Source organism: Limulus polyphemus, unplaced genomic scaffold (genome assembly GCF_000517525.1).
Source record: "Limulus polyphemus unplaced genomic scaffold, Limulus_polyphemus-2.1.2 Scaffold3267, whole genome shotgun sequence".
Taxonomy (NCBI): domain Eukaryota; kingdom Metazoa; phylum Arthropoda; class Merostomata; order Xiphosura; family Limulidae; genus Limulus; species Limulus polyphemus.
This window is the reverse complement of record NW_013668877.1, coordinates 62,723-79,911: the sequence shown is the minus strand read 5'-3', so window position 1 is coordinate 79,911 and position 17,189 is coordinate 62,723. Positions and strand designations below refer to the sequence as shown.

General features: G+C 37.2%; 1 protein-coding gene across 3 annotated transcripts in view; it reads left to right on the top strand.

The window, feature by feature from the left end:
* The window catches only part of LOC106469025 (lys-63-specific deubiquitinase BRCC36-like), a 104,855-nt gene that overhangs the window by 49,572 nt on the left and 38,094 nt on the right, over positions 1 to 17,189 (top strand). For all 3 annotated transcript variants that reach the window (XR_002612781.1, XM_013929478.2, XM_022397424.1), the window contains one exon: positions 326 to 390. Coding sequence is in view for 2 of the 3 variants with exons in the window: in XM_013929478.2 (XP_013784932.1) it covers positions 326 to 390 (65 nt within the window). In the remaining variant the exon portion in view is untranslated. The remainder of the gene's footprint in view (positions 1 to 325; positions 391 to 17,189) is intronic.

The window sequence follows — 17,189 nt, the reverse complement described above, 5'->3', positions numbered from 1 at the left end:
AAATTTAACTTAGTCAGTAATAATTACCAACTAAAAAATTAAGATACAACTAAACTACCTATTTAAAGTCTAATTAATTTATTTACTATTAAATAGTTGTATATATATATATATATATATATATATATTATTAAGATTATGACTTAAGAAAACAAAGTTGTATTTAGAATGCTTGTGCAGTCAAAGTTTTCTTGAATGAAGAAAAAACTTGTGATTTTGTATGGTATCTTTTTATTATTTTTACTGTTTTTAAAAAGTATAGTAGCAAGAGTTTATCTAACCCTATAAATTTTTTCATGTTTGTTTTTTCTTTTGTCTACTATAGCAGGGACGTATTCAAGTTACTTGTTTCCAGTCTATTAACCAGAGCCCTGAAGGAGAACCACCACAGTAACTATATTTCATTTACTTTCCAAATGAAGCAGATTTTGATAATATTCTCATTTCTTTTTTGTATTTATATCACATAATTTAGTTTTTTGGTAGATACTTCACATTTAACTTATCTGCTCTAAGAAACTAATAATACTTTGTTCCGAAACATACTTACCCTCCGCTAACACTTTAGCTTTTCCTCGACATTGGCTTCCCTATCTAAACATTGGTCTCCCATGCTCCAGTCTTTTATACCCCACTTAAATGCATTTGGCAATATCTAATTTGCAGATTCCTCCACCTGCTTTAATGCAACCTTTATGCAGACACCATATATAAGCACCTCACTCAGATAATGTAATCACTTTTTCTCAACAAAGCATTGGTCACGTTTTTGTCTGATGAAGTGCTGTGGTTCATTTTGTTATGGATTGTGATTTTCATGTCTCATTGTGGATTTCAGTATAATTATAATTTGCTTCAAAATTTGTTTTTTGTATTTAAAAAAATGGACATGATGTTTGCAGGTATGAATTCCCATATTACAATTGTCAGCACTATTGTCCTTTGTTATCTTGCATCTCTCTATATTCAGGGGGGGGGGGGGTCACTCTGTTGAGGCTGTCTATGTTTTGATCCGTTGGAAGATGGAAACATAAATTTGGCCTGGAGTTATTTTTCTCTTGGGGCCTCTGAAGTTGCCTTTTTTGTTGATCCTGTTTATTCTGGGAAGAATTTGGACTCAGTTTTTCTGATGCTTTTCTTTAGTACATCAGTTTCTCATGATTGCAATGTGGATCAACCAACTCCTACTTCTTTTCTTCAATTAGTCATTTGTGTTATGAGATTTGGGGCTTTTCTCTGTGACCTTTGAGTGAGTCTACTACTCCCTTGATGATGGAACAGTCGGGGGGGGGGGGGGTACTATTTAGTTTTTTCTTCTTCACTTGATATTCCTGGTTCATGCTGAGAGATTTACCTGCTTTATTACATGACGGGATAGATATTTCTTGTACCCTCGTTTGTCTCTTTGAATGCTTTGGCTTTTCATCTCCAGGGGGACATATTTTTTCAATTCCACAGCCTTACATTATTTAATTTTGGATGTGTGGGATTCCAGGTTAGTTCATGTGATTACTTTGAACCAATCACATTTTTTTTGTATTTGTTTGCTCCTCACTCTTGATCTGTGATATTTGTTCCCCTGCAAATTGTTGGCATCCTATTAACCCTGTCGGCATGGGTACTTTTTACTGTTCATGACACAAGGTTTTAGTGTCTTACATTCAAAATTTTATTAAACTACTTTTTGTTTATGTTATACCAATTAGAATAGCATAAAATCTTAGCTAATAAACCATATTTTAATAGTATACAAGTTTTAAGTTCTTAATTCTACAAGGAAAAAATATATAAAAAAATCCTGAGTTTCCACTAGTGTAACACACACACATGACAAATTTTTTCTTAGCATGTCATCATTCCTATTTTATTCATCACCCCTCAAAAATGTACGAAATTAAACGTAAAATGCTCTCTATAAAATTGTTATTGCTAAAACAGACCATAATTTTTATGACCTTAGTTTCAGGGCCATCCATTTGGGCCAACCGAAGCCATTTGTGTTGATATCAGTTAGAGTGAGGGTACAACTATTTATGAACATCTGGTTTTCCTTTACTGCAGAACCATGAGCACTTTGGGTTCTGATATTGAGGTTGATCTTTCCATTCAATTGTCCACCTCTATTATCCTCTCACTCTGTGGTATTTCCATCTCCACATGAATAGTGGGATGTGGATTTTCGTTTCATGGCTATCAGAGTTACTGATCACGGGGATGGTAGTGACAGTTGATCCTGTTCTTCAGGGATTTTTTTCCTGTTTACCTATCTTGCCTGAGACAAGGGGAGAATCGCTGACGATCACCGTTCTTTCTCATCTCAACCAATTCTTTGTTTCTCCCTGCTCCACAATGGAGTTCTTTCTCACCCTACATTGGCATTCTTCACCAGGTCCATGCATGCCCAAGTTGATGTTGCTGAGGCATTTCTCCACATTTTCATAGTAAATTCATCTTGCCTTTAACTACTTTTTATATACAGGGATCAGGTTCTGCAGTTCAGAGATATAGCCTTTGATCTAGCATCAGCACTATATGTCTTCTGCTAAGTTGTACAAGTTTTCACCTTGTTTTATGCCTGGCTCAGCCACCTCCTATCCAGCTCCAAGCTATGGAATGGGCAGTCAGGCTCTTACTTACAGGGATGCTTCTATTTCTGGGGTTGTGGACTTCCATCAAATCTCTTGAATGTTTTGGGATGAGAATACATGCTATCCCTTCAGTCGTCCCATTGTAACTAATGGTTCAGGAACTTCAATCCACTGGATTTTTCAATCTCTTTCATCAGGAGCAACATCTTAGTTTTTGAGTAGTGGTTGGTTTGGATCACCTCTATCATTAGCATGTGTGTGTGTATTTATACATGTATATACATGTTTATATGTATGTGTGTGTGTGGTGGGCATGTGTGTATTAATGTATCTCTATATCTGTGTGTATGTAAATATGTATGTGCATCACTAATTTTGAACTTTTTGCTGTCCAACAGGCAATAGTGCAAGGTCTAGATCTTTTGCAGGTGAATATCCTCATGAGACGTTTTTTCAATTCTAGTGGTCTCTTAATTAAATTTGGTTCTTTCTTTGGGCCTTTTCTAATCATGTCAGCCTCCTGGCTTTCCATTTTCCTGGGATGATGGATTTCATAGCAGATTGTCAGTCTCAGTCCTCACTTTCTTCTGAACAAATGGATTCTCCATTGTGCAGTTTTCCGATAGATTTGTTCTCTCTTTGGGCTTCCATTGATAGCTTTTGCCATTCATTGATACTCAACTACAAGCTTTGGAGTCTCTACTAGTTCATCCTCAGGCTTGGGTGGTAGATGCAATTAGTCCTGCTTGGATGGGATTGCATATCTATGACTTTCCCTCACTTCCTCTGTTACTCAGAGTTCTGGCTATATTTCAGTCTGCTACTTCCAAGACGTTGCTAGCCTAAATTGGCCAGCCTAGCCATGATTTCCTCTTCTACAATTTCTTCATGTGGGTACACCTCTGTATCTTCTTCTTTGGCTATCTTTATTCAGGCATTCTCAACCCAAAATTGTACACCAAGACTTTTTTCCCAACTCATTGGGGTTTAACATCTACAGTTGCCTGGGATGTGCCTCGCAAGGAGTTTGTATCCATTTTGTCAAACATGTTCACCATATCGTGTTTTGACCTGTTTTTTACTTGGGTTTAGCTTCGTCTGACCTAAACGACAGGAGACAACTTTTTCATTTCTTTTTAGTTATCCTAAACATCTGGAGTTTTTGGACTCCCCAGTGCTATACAGTCCCTTTCTCAAATGGCCTTTTCCATTACTTAATCAAGATATTAAGGTGGCACTATATGCCTTGTCTTAACAACCATTTGAACCTTTAGCCTCATGTACCATGTATCATCTCTCCCTTAACCCTTTTGAAATGGGTCATGGGTGAAAGGCCATGTCATCTCGTTTGTTGACTTGCATTCAAAATTTTATTGAAGTACTATTTCACAAATTTATGTCAATAACTTTTTTATCAAACTGTATATTATAATTCAAATTTTAGTACTATACATTAATCAATTTCTTAATTTAAAAGTAAATATTAAAAAAACAGATAAACATTGATTTCTGTGTATCACGTGGTATATTAAATGCAGCACAGGTTCAAATTACATGTTTGTGAAGCCAAAATACTAAGTCTATAGTTTTGTACAAATTAGAAACTCAAATTACCGACATTGACAAGCTAGAATATAAAATAACAGCCTTTTATCTCTTCAATTTGCCGAGATATTGCTTCAAACACAGTGGCACCCTGCCCACCTCTTTCAATTTTTGGAAATGCTCCCTTATGTACACTTGCTTCTATATATGACATGAATAACCAATTAGAAGCTCAGAATGTCCCCTAGTGGCTTTCTCAGCCATTTTAACGGACTTAGCACCATTTTTTCTTCTGAACCAATATTTCAATGAGGTAGGGTGTGTCTTTAGGCTGCTCAAAATTTAATATATTTTTTTCACTGAAATACATCTTAGTTACTAAGTATGATGAATTATAATGGATTTTATGGTATTAATGTAGTGATTTATGATTTTTTGGTTATTCAACTGTATATAATTAAAACATAAAAAAAATTATTTAGTTTCATATCCTCCAAGTGCAACTTTTATAAAGGCTTAGCAACCTACGTCAAACAGCAATGAGTACAAAGGTCGTAACTAGAAAAGATAATTGTTTGCTTTACTTCTTTAGTTACTCTTCTGTGTTTTAAGAAAAATGAGTTCTTAAACTTATTTCAAAATGGCAATAATCAATATACATATGTAATGTATAGTAATTGAAATGTGACTGTATTTTACAAAATACTAGTCTATTAAAACACAGCCAAGACAGGTTACTTTGTATAGACCAAGGTCAGTTTTATATTATTTGATATGGTAACATGAGTGCACGTGAGCTGCGTCATTGTAACTTCTGTATTGTTAGCCAGGCATGGCTGAACAGTCAATATAATGAAAATAATAAATAAATATATATATATATGTATAATGTTATGAGATTTAAACTATTTAGTCTAAGCATTTATGTTTTCGTGTTATAATTGTGTTCATTCTAGAATGTAATGGGCATAATTTATATTTATTTCCTAATTTCATATGGTGGTTGTGAGATAAAATATAAAGTTTTTTCTTAAGAAATTTTTGATAACTATCTGGATATTATAAAGATTTTGCATGTGAAATTTCAAACTTTTCTAATGCATAAAAGTATTTTTAATCTTAAAATGAATATTACTTTGCATAATAGATAGGCAACATGTGAAATGAACAAAATGATTAAAAAAAGAAAATTGTACAAACCTTAAGACTTAATAAAAAATAATTTTATGTATGAAAGCATTGTAATGTTTACTGATAATCTGCCAAATTTCATTAACATTTGCTTACTAATTAAAAAGTTATAGCATGAAAACTATAACAAGCACAAAATGGTTACGAGGTTAGTCCCTGGGACTGAGCCCATGACTTTTGCTAATTATTTCTCACCTCTACAATAAATCATGCACTGATCATTTGTTTGTCCTGTCAGGCCCAGAAGTGTTAGGCGGCTCACTCTTCTCCTTTCATGGTGATAGTTCTTGTCTCTGTATTCTTTGGGATACTTCAGTTTCCAAAGTTTTATCCCCACTTCCTTGTAGGTGGTTTTGCAAATATCCTGGTTGCATATTCTGAATTTTACAGGCGAGGAATCTTCTGAAAGTTACATCTCATTAGCTTCAGCACATTTATGTCTTTCCTTGCCCATTTCTTTTATTCACTAGGGTAAACTTTTATGGGCCTGTGTGTGGACTTCTCCTAATGCTTTTCTCTCAGATTCTTTATATGATCTGGCAGTTTCTCTTGTGGGTTTTTCACTACCCCCCATGACTGTTTTAACAACATCTGCTAGATTATATGGAGGAGTGAGTAATCATACCATATCTTATCTCTCTTTTTCAGGGTCCCTTACATCTTCCTTTTACCAGATCTCAATCTACAGTATTACCATATTATCATGGACTGCTGCTCATGGACTATTATGAGTAAAGCTAAAGGGGATTCTGCCTGTTCCTGCCAATCACCGGAGTGAATAAATCTGGGTCGGTTTGCTTTTAAAAGTTTAGGGAACTTGGTTCACCTATTGCACTATTCCTCAGGACTCCCCAGTGTGCATTACCTTCCAGGTTAAGGAGTCCTTACCATACCCAGTTTCTAGTCGCTGGGGTGGTGGACAGAGGCTTTTCCTCCAGAGTGTTCGAGTGTGTTCCTCCACTCTTAGAGAAGAGGGAGAAGCTAGGGGCCCTCCTATCCTGGTCTCTGGATTTCGGTAGGAGCGGCACTAGCCTATTCAAGAGACTACTCTTAAAATTTGATTCTACGCTATCTGGTTGGGGTGTGCTTGGCCTTTCTTATGAACAATGTTGGGTTGTATATTGTTTATGGATGGAGGTCCACTATCTCCTCATAATTCCGAACACGAAGTGGTCACATCCTAGGTCCTTGGTTGAACACAGTTTTCCATGTCCTCTCCATAATTCTGGGGGCAAGTGAAATGCTCCTTGCCCACTTGGTTGGAGAAAGAGAATGAATGTTCTTATTTCCAGACCAGTAGAGTTCTGTTCTGCATATATGATCCCATCCTTCTGAGCCTGGGGTGGTGCCTTTTGGACTTCTTCAGGTGGAAGAGAAAGTTTGTTCACTTGAGTGTTGCTTACTTTCTCATTGTAATTCCGGTGATTCAGAACATATCACTCTATGGGTATAGGTTGGGATCCAATCAAAAGTATTAGGTCATCAAGAAATTAATGTCTCTTTTTTTTCAATGAAAAAACCCGAACAACTTATATATCTAAATAAAATATTTATTAAATTAAATAGTCTCCATTCTTATCAATGATGCTTTTCATCTTACAATCAGGTTATTAATCCCCTGATTATAGAAATCACTTGGCTTTAAAGTCAAAAACATGTCAGTGTCCTCTTTAACACCTTCCACATTTGCATACATATTCCCATTAAGATGGTGTTGCAGCGAACGAAAAAGATGGTAATCTGATGGTGCCATATCTGGAGAATATGGTGGGTGGCAGAGAACTTCCCAACCCAACTCCATAATCTTGTGTTATGTCAAATGTGCCACATGTGGACGTGCATTGTTGTGGAGAAGAAGAACACCTTTCTGATTGACAAGTGAAGAGCAATTCTGATGAAGGGCTTGATTTAAACTTTCCAGTTGCTGACTATAGAGCTCTGCATTGACTGTTTGCTGTGGATTGTGGAGTTCGAAATGAATTACTCCTTTGATTTCCCACCAAATGCAAAGCATCACTTTCTGCAGATGGAGTCCAGGTTTTGGGGTCAGATGTGGATTTTGTCTAGGACTGAGCCATTGTTTTTGGCATTCAATAGTCACATAGAGAATCCATTTTCCTTCATCAGTGACAATTCTGTCCAAAAATGGTTCCTGCGCATTACGCGCTAGAAGAGACAAAGTAACATTCACATGTTGGAAACAGCGATCACCGGAGAGATTGTGAGGCACCCAAACTCTTTCTTTATGGACTTTTCCCATATTCCTTAGATGTTTATGTATTGTATCATGAGAGACATGCAACTTCAGGTCCATTTCACGAGTGTGTTGCCTTGAGTTAGACTCAACAAGCATCTTTGGAGCATCAATATCAATTCCATCACAGTTTTTAAGACTAAAGTCACCTGAATGAAATATGCCGAACCATTGTTGATGCTTACAAACATTCGAAACATTTTCATAAACTTCTTTGATATTCTTTGTGGCTACAGAGGCATTGTTTCCATTCTTGTATTCAAACAGCATTACATGCCAAATGTGTTTCTCGTCGTGTGCTATCACTGTAAGGAATTAGAGTATACTAAACTTTACATAGGCTACACTAATGGGACGTTTAGGCAGTTTGTTTAACTGTTATACATAATGTACATTTTTTGGGGGGTGTTCCAAAATGTGACATCAATTTCTTGAGGACCTAATATATCTATATATATATCACATTGTAGTTCAATTGCCATAGTCACCAACGTGGGATATAGGGACCATGACCACTTAATTCCAACCCTCGAGTTGTGGAACTTCTGCTATCTGGTTGGAGCTGGCCTATAATAATTACTCATGTACTATTCCACCCTTAATACCAATATTAAGTTCTGGGTGAAGAGTATACCTGTTCTGGATGTAGTGAAGTTTCCCCAAATGGGTACCACTCTTATCTTGGTAAACCCCTGTTCTATACAGATGCTTTCTGTATGGATAATGCCCTCATCATCCTCTCTACCTTCTCAATGTGGGATTCTAGCTAAAGTGTCAGCAGAGGTAAGTATGTTTTGGAAGTTAAAATTTTTCTAAATTGCAAATGTATTTCTAATGATACTTACCTCCGCTGACTTTTACCCATCCTTCCTCCCCACTAAGAGCCGGTGTTAGAGACTGGGATAGTGCAAGTCTCTAAAAAGTGATTACATTATCTGAGTGAGATGCTTATATATAGTGTCAGGATAGAGGCTGCATTAAACCAGGTGGAGGGATTTGCAAGTTAGATATTGCCAGGGGCATTTAAGTGGGTATAAAAGACTGGAGCATGCAAGACCAATGCTTACATAGGCAAAGCCAACATCGAAGAATAGCTAAGGTGTCAGCGGAGGTAAGTATTATTGAAAATACATTTTCAATTTAGGAAAATGTTAAATTCCAAGTACATTAATTATATTTGTTTTAACTTTAATCACATGTGTACTCCCTTGTGCACAAAATATTAAGACAATAAATCACTAAGTTTTGCCTAAGAGAAATTGCTTTTATGGCAAATCAAAACTATTTAAAAACTTGTTGTTAAATGTATTTAAAGTAAAGAGAAAACCACATGTAAAATACTAATAGGTCAGTTAATTAACTAATTGTGCTTGACTCGCAATCTGCGGATCGCGGGTTCGAATCCCCGTCATACCAAACATGCTCACCCTTTCGGCTGTGGGGGCATTATAATGTGACGGTCAATCCCACTATTCGTTTGTAAAAGAGTAGCCCAAGAGTTGGCAGTGGATGGTGATGACAAGCTGCCTTCCCTGTAGTGTTTCAGTGCAAAATTGGGGATGGCTAGTGCAGATAGCCCTCGTGTAGCTTTGCGCAAAATTCATAACAATTAACTAATTAACTTAACTAATTAAAATGTATCATATAATTTGGAAGTTTGATTCGGTATTGGCAAGGGCAAATAAGCAATGTGCTGTATTTGTTTGATTGCAAGTATTAGTTTATTATAGAAATGGTTATTTATTATACATGAGCATGATTTAGAGGAGTGAAAATGTTTTTTTTTTTCTTCTTTTTTAGATAACTTACTATAAACTTAAGTTTATTGTCATGTTTGGTGTTTCATAAAGTTTATGTAAAAGCACATCATACTGCTGAGTTGCTTCTACATGCAAGTTTATTGTAATTCGAAATTCTTTTAAAATCTTTGGAATTCTAAATATTTAAATAAAGACTCGTCATCATAAAATGTTTCCTTTGTATTTCATTTTGATTGTTTGTTCAGTATGCTTTTTATTCTGTAATATAAAATAGTTTTAGAATTTTTACTACAAATATTCATGAGAATTTTAGATTGAAAAGTAAACTTATTGGACATTTTTAATCTTAGATTTGTAAATTTCTTTTGAATATCTTACCTCAGATCTTCTATATTTACATATTTGAGTGTACAATTTTTCAGCATTGTGTAGTATAGGTTATTTTTTTTAGAAATGCTAGACAAACAGAATTTGCCTAATCTTGAATTTCATTAATTTTTTATAAGCTTTATTCTAGACATTCTTATGTTATAAACTTGACTGACTTGCTGGATAATTCATTAAACTTGTCGTGCTGGTAATACTTGTAGATAGAAAAGGGAGAAACTGGTTTTCCTTTATTGTTCATGGAATTTGTCTCATGGTCTGGCATTCTGGAGTGTCCTCTTTCAATATACAGAAATTAAAACACTCACACAATCAACATTTTTAAGTACTCAATTTAAAATCTTTATTCTGAGACCATCAACAGTCTCAATACATACACCACATGTTTCAATGTATAATCACGTCATCCTCAGGAGTATGAAATCGAAAACATTGCAAACCATATATACTAAAGGTGGTCAATCAGTCATCCAAAATAAAGAAGTTTATACTAAGAAAGCTGAAAAGATGCTAGGTGAATGTATACATGGAAAATCTAAGAAAAACCCTCTTAATAAAAATGAAGGTGGTTCACAACATACAATTTTATTTAGAAGGTTGAAATGTGTTTGGAAAACACTGATTTCATCTTCAGCAAAATCTGAAAATAGCGTTACAAAGATATTTGTTAACTAATGTCAATTTCACCTGTTACTAATACCACAGTTCAATGTCCTTCTGTTACTGTGGCTTCAGGGATGACCTTATCTGCCATGAATATGAGTCTTTTATGTGGCTTGAGAGTTCTTCTGAACCTTTACTGGTTCTTCCATTCTCAACTGAGGCTGGTCAGGGTGATGAGGATTTTGACTGCCTTTTTCTGCCTTCTTTAGTTGCTGTGCAATTTTGATCTATGCCTTTTGACATACCATGGACTTCGCCTGCATTCCTGGGCATGGTAGCACAGATTTGTTACCTTTTGTCAAGATCTCCTGTGTCTTATGACCCATCCTCTTCCCTTTTGTATGAGACTCCATCCTCTGATTATTTAGTTCTCCCTCTCCAGATATTGGGCCCATGCTAATTGTTTTGCAGATCAATTGAGTTGGGGGGTCAGCATACCTCTACCTCATCCTCCTTGTACCTCCGATTCTCATGGTATGGCATATCATCACTCTGCAGCTCCATTTCTCAGTTCTCAACACTTGGAATTGTTAATTCAGGTTTAGGGTTTGGACCCTGATATGTCCATTTGTTTTTCCCAGGTCCAGTTCTCTCACCTTCATTTGACCCTCACCACCCTCCTTTGTTACTTTTCCTCCATGCATCCCCTCTCTGAGACTCTCCACTGTTCCCTTCAGGGGGTTCTGATGAAAACTAGTTCCCTCTTTTTTCTCCACATTGACATAATTGTCTTCCACTACCTTTTTCTCTCACACCAGGTTCCTTTGTTGTTGGGATCTTGTGGATTGAGATGCACTTTTAATTTGTGCATCTACCCCCTATGTATTTGCATAACTTGTGTATGGGCCCCATTTCTAGGTCTGTCTGTTTTGAGGATCTCCCAGATTCATAAGAATTTTGTGTAGAGCCTGCTCAACAGCACGCTTCCTTTTTCTCTCTCATCCTTTGTTTGTTGCTGCCTTCTCCTACTTCCCTCCCTGTCTCCCACCCTTTTCCCTCCTCTCTCTCTTGCCTGTGCTTTCATCACGTGTTTTTATACACTGCTGACCCTCTAGTTGCCAACAGTCCAGGTGACTATCCATTGGGAACAAGTCCCAGTGTGGCCAGATTGTCCAGGTTTACCCTTCTTTGGTACACCTTCACCTCAGATCCTTAGATGTTTCAGGTCTTGTCAGAAGGACTCTAGCTTTGTTTTCTTGCCCCTCTTCCATTAACCCTTCCCCTGTTTCCTTTCTTTCTCCTCAGGATCTCCATTCTGATGTGGTTCAAGATCTTTTCAAGGATTGTATCAAACCTATTGGTCACCTTACTTTGGGGTTCTATTCCCAGTTGTTCATTGCCCCCCAAGAAAACTGGAGACTGGCTTCTTGGTCATAGACCTTTCCAGTTTGAACTGCTACTTGGTACTTCCTTATTTCACCATAGAGTCTTTTCTGTCTTTTGGTGGGCTTTTATTCCAGGTCTTTGAATGATGAAGGTGGATGTATCAGATGCATACCTTCACATCCTCATTTTTCCAGCATCTCAATTGCTCAATGGCCATGTCTATCAATTCTATTCTTTTCTGTTCAGTTTGGCCTTGGCTCACTACATTTGCTGTTGTGTGATCAAGGTTTCCTCCTGTCTATTACACTCATGGTCTGCAGTTCCATCATTATAAGGACAAGCTTTGTACAACCAAACACAGTTTCTTTTCAAAGAAGCTGTTCATTTGGGTTGGCTTGTCAAGGTGGAGAAGTCTGTCCTTATACTGACCCAATACTTCATCCATCTCAGAGTTTCTTTTTAACTGTCATCTCAGTCAAGCCTAGCCTTCTCCTCTTAGGCTGCATTCTTGGAGCTATTGGTTCTGAAGGCTTAAACCTTTCCTTCGTTACATGCTCGTGAGGTTCTATCCCTTTTACGGACTTGGGCTTCCATGGAATCCTTTATTCCTCTGGCTTGTGGTCACACGAAAGCACTTCAATAGAATATGCAAGAACAATGAAATCTCACCAGGGATCCCGTGGAATCTTCTGTCCTCCACCTTCCCTCCCTTTAAGTCAATTTTTGCCTGGTGGCTCAACAGAGACAACACCCCGGCTGTAGTTCCTCTTCCAACTCCCCAGCCATATCTTCATCTTTTCACTGATGATTCTCAGATGGGTTAGAGGGTGTATTTCGGCTCTTAAGAGGTCGCCAGCCTTTGGTTGAAATAAGATCCCATATCAATCTTCTTTAACTCCTGTCAGATTGTTGGGCTTTGGATCAATTCCTTCCAGTTTTGTGTTGCAAGTCAGTTATTATTTATTCCTAAAATTCGACCAATGTCTCTTACATCAATCAACAAAGGAGCAACCATTCATGTTCTCTTTGCTTCAAATGTTAGGTCTAATTTTCTGGTCCCATACTCAGTGTGTTTGCCTCTTGGCATGTTTTGGCCCTGGTGTCTCTGCATCTTGTAGCGGATTGCTTATATCATCCTGACAAGATTCTTCCCAGAGAGCGGTCCCTTGATCTTGAAGTCTTTTGGTGGCTGGGTTCACAGTGGAGTTCTCCTCTGCTTGTTCATTTGCCACCCACCTCAATACCAAACTTCTTCTGTGCTGGTCCCTGATTCCACATTCTTTGGCATTGGTGGTTGATACCTTCAGTCAGAATTGGACCAACCTTTACCTTTATGCCTACCCTCCTGTCCATTACCTTCCCAGGAATTTGCCCATTATCCAAACCAATCTGTGTCAGGTCATTCTTATTGTTCCATTCTGGTCTGCTCAACCATAGTTCCTGTTACTTCTGCTGCTTCAGTCATCACCTCCTTTACCTTTTGCTCTAACCATGTCCCTCCTCCGCCAACCTCAGAGGTCTGTTTTCACCCTGCCATTCTTGCACTCTGACTTCACATGTGGCTTTTGTCCAGTCCCTTTTTCAAGATGGTCCAGACTCTCCACACGTGTAGCATCCCTTATTTCCAATTTGGTCTGCCCTTCTTCCCTGTTTCCTTCCCACCCATCACATTATCTCTCATCTTTCTGATTTCCTCACATGGCTGTTTGACAATGTTTTCTCTGTATCAAACGTTGCAGGCTAAAGGACACCCTTGTCCTATATTTTTTGTTTTTACAGCTTCTATCATGTGTTTTCCTCTTTTGCTTTGTTCCTCTCATCTCCAAATCCATGTCTTCCTGTTCCCTATACCACCTTTCCTTCAAGACCTATTCCCTGCTCCTTTTGGCCTGTGGACATTGTAAGTCGAATGTGTTTGCCCTTGACATATCTTGTATTCTTGACCATAGTACTTGTGTTCTCTTTTATCCTGATTGCTCCTTACCCCTCAAGACCTCAGCAGCTCATAAGGATAGTTTTGCTTTCACACTGAATTACCTACCTTCCATTTCCCAGTTGTATTTCCGTTCTAATCCAGATCTCCTCCTGTGTCCAGTTTGGGCTCTCAGGTGTTATGTGACATGTAGGGCTCCCTTCTGTGATTCCCATTCCCAACTCTTTATCTACTGGAATTCATCTTCCTACTGTGACTTTTCCCCCATTACATTTACAAGTTGAGTTTGCCATCTTATCTGTTTGGCTTATTCTTCATTGTCCTCCAATTCTCGTTGTCTTTTCCAGGCCTTCTCTCTTTAAATCTGCCACCTCATTATGTCCCGGGCTGCTGATTTCCATAGTCCATTAAAGGAGATCTTACAGGTTGGCATGTGGACCCTGCCACTCACTTTTGTCATCCATTACCTACATCATTTGGCCATCTTTTCCTCAGCTGGATACTGTCTGCCTCCTGTTGCCATTTGCACTTCCTGGCTTGATTATAAGTGGGTAAGTTGCTCATTTGATTTCCTTTCCTTTTAACTTCAGTGACCCTGTGCTTCAGTTTGGATCCCACTCTGTGACAAGTGTCTATCAGAAATACATTTTTAGTGTAGGGAAATTTTAACTTTTTCCTACTGAATCATATTATGGCTAGAAATATTAGAAAATCTATAGAAATAATGAAGCACACTAAAAATAATTACATATCGTTAATAAAGATGAAGGGATGGCAAGTCAGAAAGTATGTAGATGGTGTAATCTTCTTTAAGTTCGGTATGTAAATTAAGTAGTCACATGTCTAATGGGTTTTGTATATATGGTTTGCACTGTTTTTGATTTTAAACTTCTGAGGGTGATGTGATTATATGTTGATGCATGTACAGTGTTAAGGCCGTTGATGGTCTCAGAATAAAGGTTTTAAACTGTGAACTTACAAATGTTGATCATTTGAGTGCTTTAATTATTTATTTACATAAGTAACTTGAATTTTTGCCTTTTAATATCAATATATTGTAACTATAAGTAAAGCTGTTTCTCTCTTAGATTTACTTTTGTCCCCATTGAGTGAAGTTGTGCTCAGATTTTACTTTTTTGTTTGTCCACCTAAGTTGTCTCTCAATAGCTGTGTACAAGAAAAGTTATCAAGAAAGATCATGTGTATCTGTTACAAGCATACAGCTTGGCTGAGTTTCAGCACTGCCCTAGTTATTATGTGAATGTAATTGATGGGGCTTGAGCATCAGCTGCTTTCAAACAACTCAAATTGGATAGGGATGTGTACAATAACAACACATTCAACCAACTGCAAGCAAGTTTGATTTCTGTGAATCCGGCAACATTTTTGATGTTAGAAAATATAATAAATGAAAGGTACTTGATATTAATGTTTTAATCACTTCCTTTTTGCTTCATTTTTTCTAATTTTTACTATAATTTTTAATGTGTTAAATATCAGCCAGTGGTCAGAAAATATATATCCAGGAAAATAGATCTATTTGATTCATGCTGGCTGCAAGATATTCCAATGGAAATCTGCAGTAATTTCATTTGTACTCCAATCAGTTCGTATTTCTCTCCTCTGTTTACGTTCTGGTATTCTCTGTTGCTGTCAAATGTCAACTTTGACATTTTCTCAGGAAACATCATTATTGGTTCTATCATTGAATTTGCATTAGTAGAAGTATATGAAGGTGGATGTTAAAACCTTCACAGGACCAGTAGGGGTGAGAACTGGTGGTTAGCACTGATTTGGGCAGAAGAAGGTCATTTTATCATGGTAGTGGGCAAACAGGCATTACTTAAGGTTAAAGTGAAGAAAACCTCAGATGCACAATATAAGAGTCAAGACTGAAAAACCTTGGTCATCTTAGTCTGTGGAAGGTCAAGCAGCACAGGGATATATTTAATAACTTTGTAGGTCAGAACCAAATCTTTCAAATACAGATTATTAAATAGGATTTCAGGCAAGGAGACAAGATAAATGACATTTTTTACACAACAATGTATAAATGTACTCTATTCGATGACGAGGAACCCACTTTGAGACTAATAATGGCTGGAGACGGCTTGAATGGGTAATGAAGAAAAACTTTAATATAAGTTTAACATAACAGCAAATGTACAACGTTTCGACAAGATTTTGTCATCATCAGGTACAAGTAATTTACATTTGGTCAGTGTAAATGTACTCTATGTTGCAAGAAATATCTCTTTTAGTACCTTTAAAGGAAATAACACTGTCAGTCATCCTTTTGGGCAATTACTTAGTAACTCACAACCCACTTACATGTACATAAGATCTTTCAACACTGTGTGATTGTCATAATGCTTTTGTTTCAATGGGAGAAACCAGGGGCTATTACAGCTATCTGTCACTGTCACTAATTTTAAACTGTTGACTAGAGGGAAAGTGGGTGTCTGGCAGCATCTGCCACTTTCTTTTTTTTTATTGCTGTTGTTGTTGAAGTGCTGACTAAAGGGAAGGCAGCATTCACCACTAAAATTATTTTTGTAGGCATATACCCTGGTCTGAGAAACAGTGTACTAATTGATTAAGGGGATCATTGATTAATCAATTTGCAAAATACTACTAAACTCCCAGCTATAGTCAAGAGTCCGTATGTTGTTAATTAAAATGTGCACAGCAACACTGGCCACTGTCTTATGAACCTGGGACAACAAATTAATACAAAAGTAACATTCCAATACTAGCTTTCTTCTATCAGAAACTAAACATAACTTGAAAAATTGAGTAATACTATGAATGATTTACTGATAATTCAAGCACAGCCCACACTACTGTGCTTTTGAACAGCATGTTGTGGAGAAAATAAATACTAAAAAGTACTGAACACAAATTTGCAAGATTATAAATATTCCAGTTTAAAAGAAATTAAGATATTCTCATCAGGTGCATCATGTTTTCCTTCAGTAGTGTTTGTTGAAAAAGCACTGGTTTGTCAATTTGTATTGAAAATTTTACTGAAGTATAAAATTAGGACGAGCTGAAATTTTTGCTCTGTTTATTGAAAAACAAAGCAAATAAAATTAGAACAGCAATAGAAAAAGTGCAACAAAATTCTTTGATGCATGTCAGTCATTCTGAAAGTATAATCTTTACCTCTCCACACACAGTAGCTATTCCTCATGCATCTGCCTTTGAGATTTTGTGCATGTCACTAGTCTTGAGCTATCTCCAACTTAAGACGTGTTTCCTAATGTGAACTGCTGTAGTGCATTATGTAATCATTATACTACAATAGCTCATCTCCAATAGAAGGGCAACACATCCTCCATGCATAGTCCCCTCGACGTTGTGAGGGGACCTCCCAGGGAAGTTTCTGTATTTTCAGTAACTTTCTCTGGGATCTAAACATCCACCCACGTGTTTGCCATGTGTGGCAACCCGTGAAGGGGAGGAGAAGATCTTGGTGGCTGAGTGTTGTCTGGGGCACTGCAAACACACCACTTTGGCCTTGAATTCCTGCAGATGGGTGG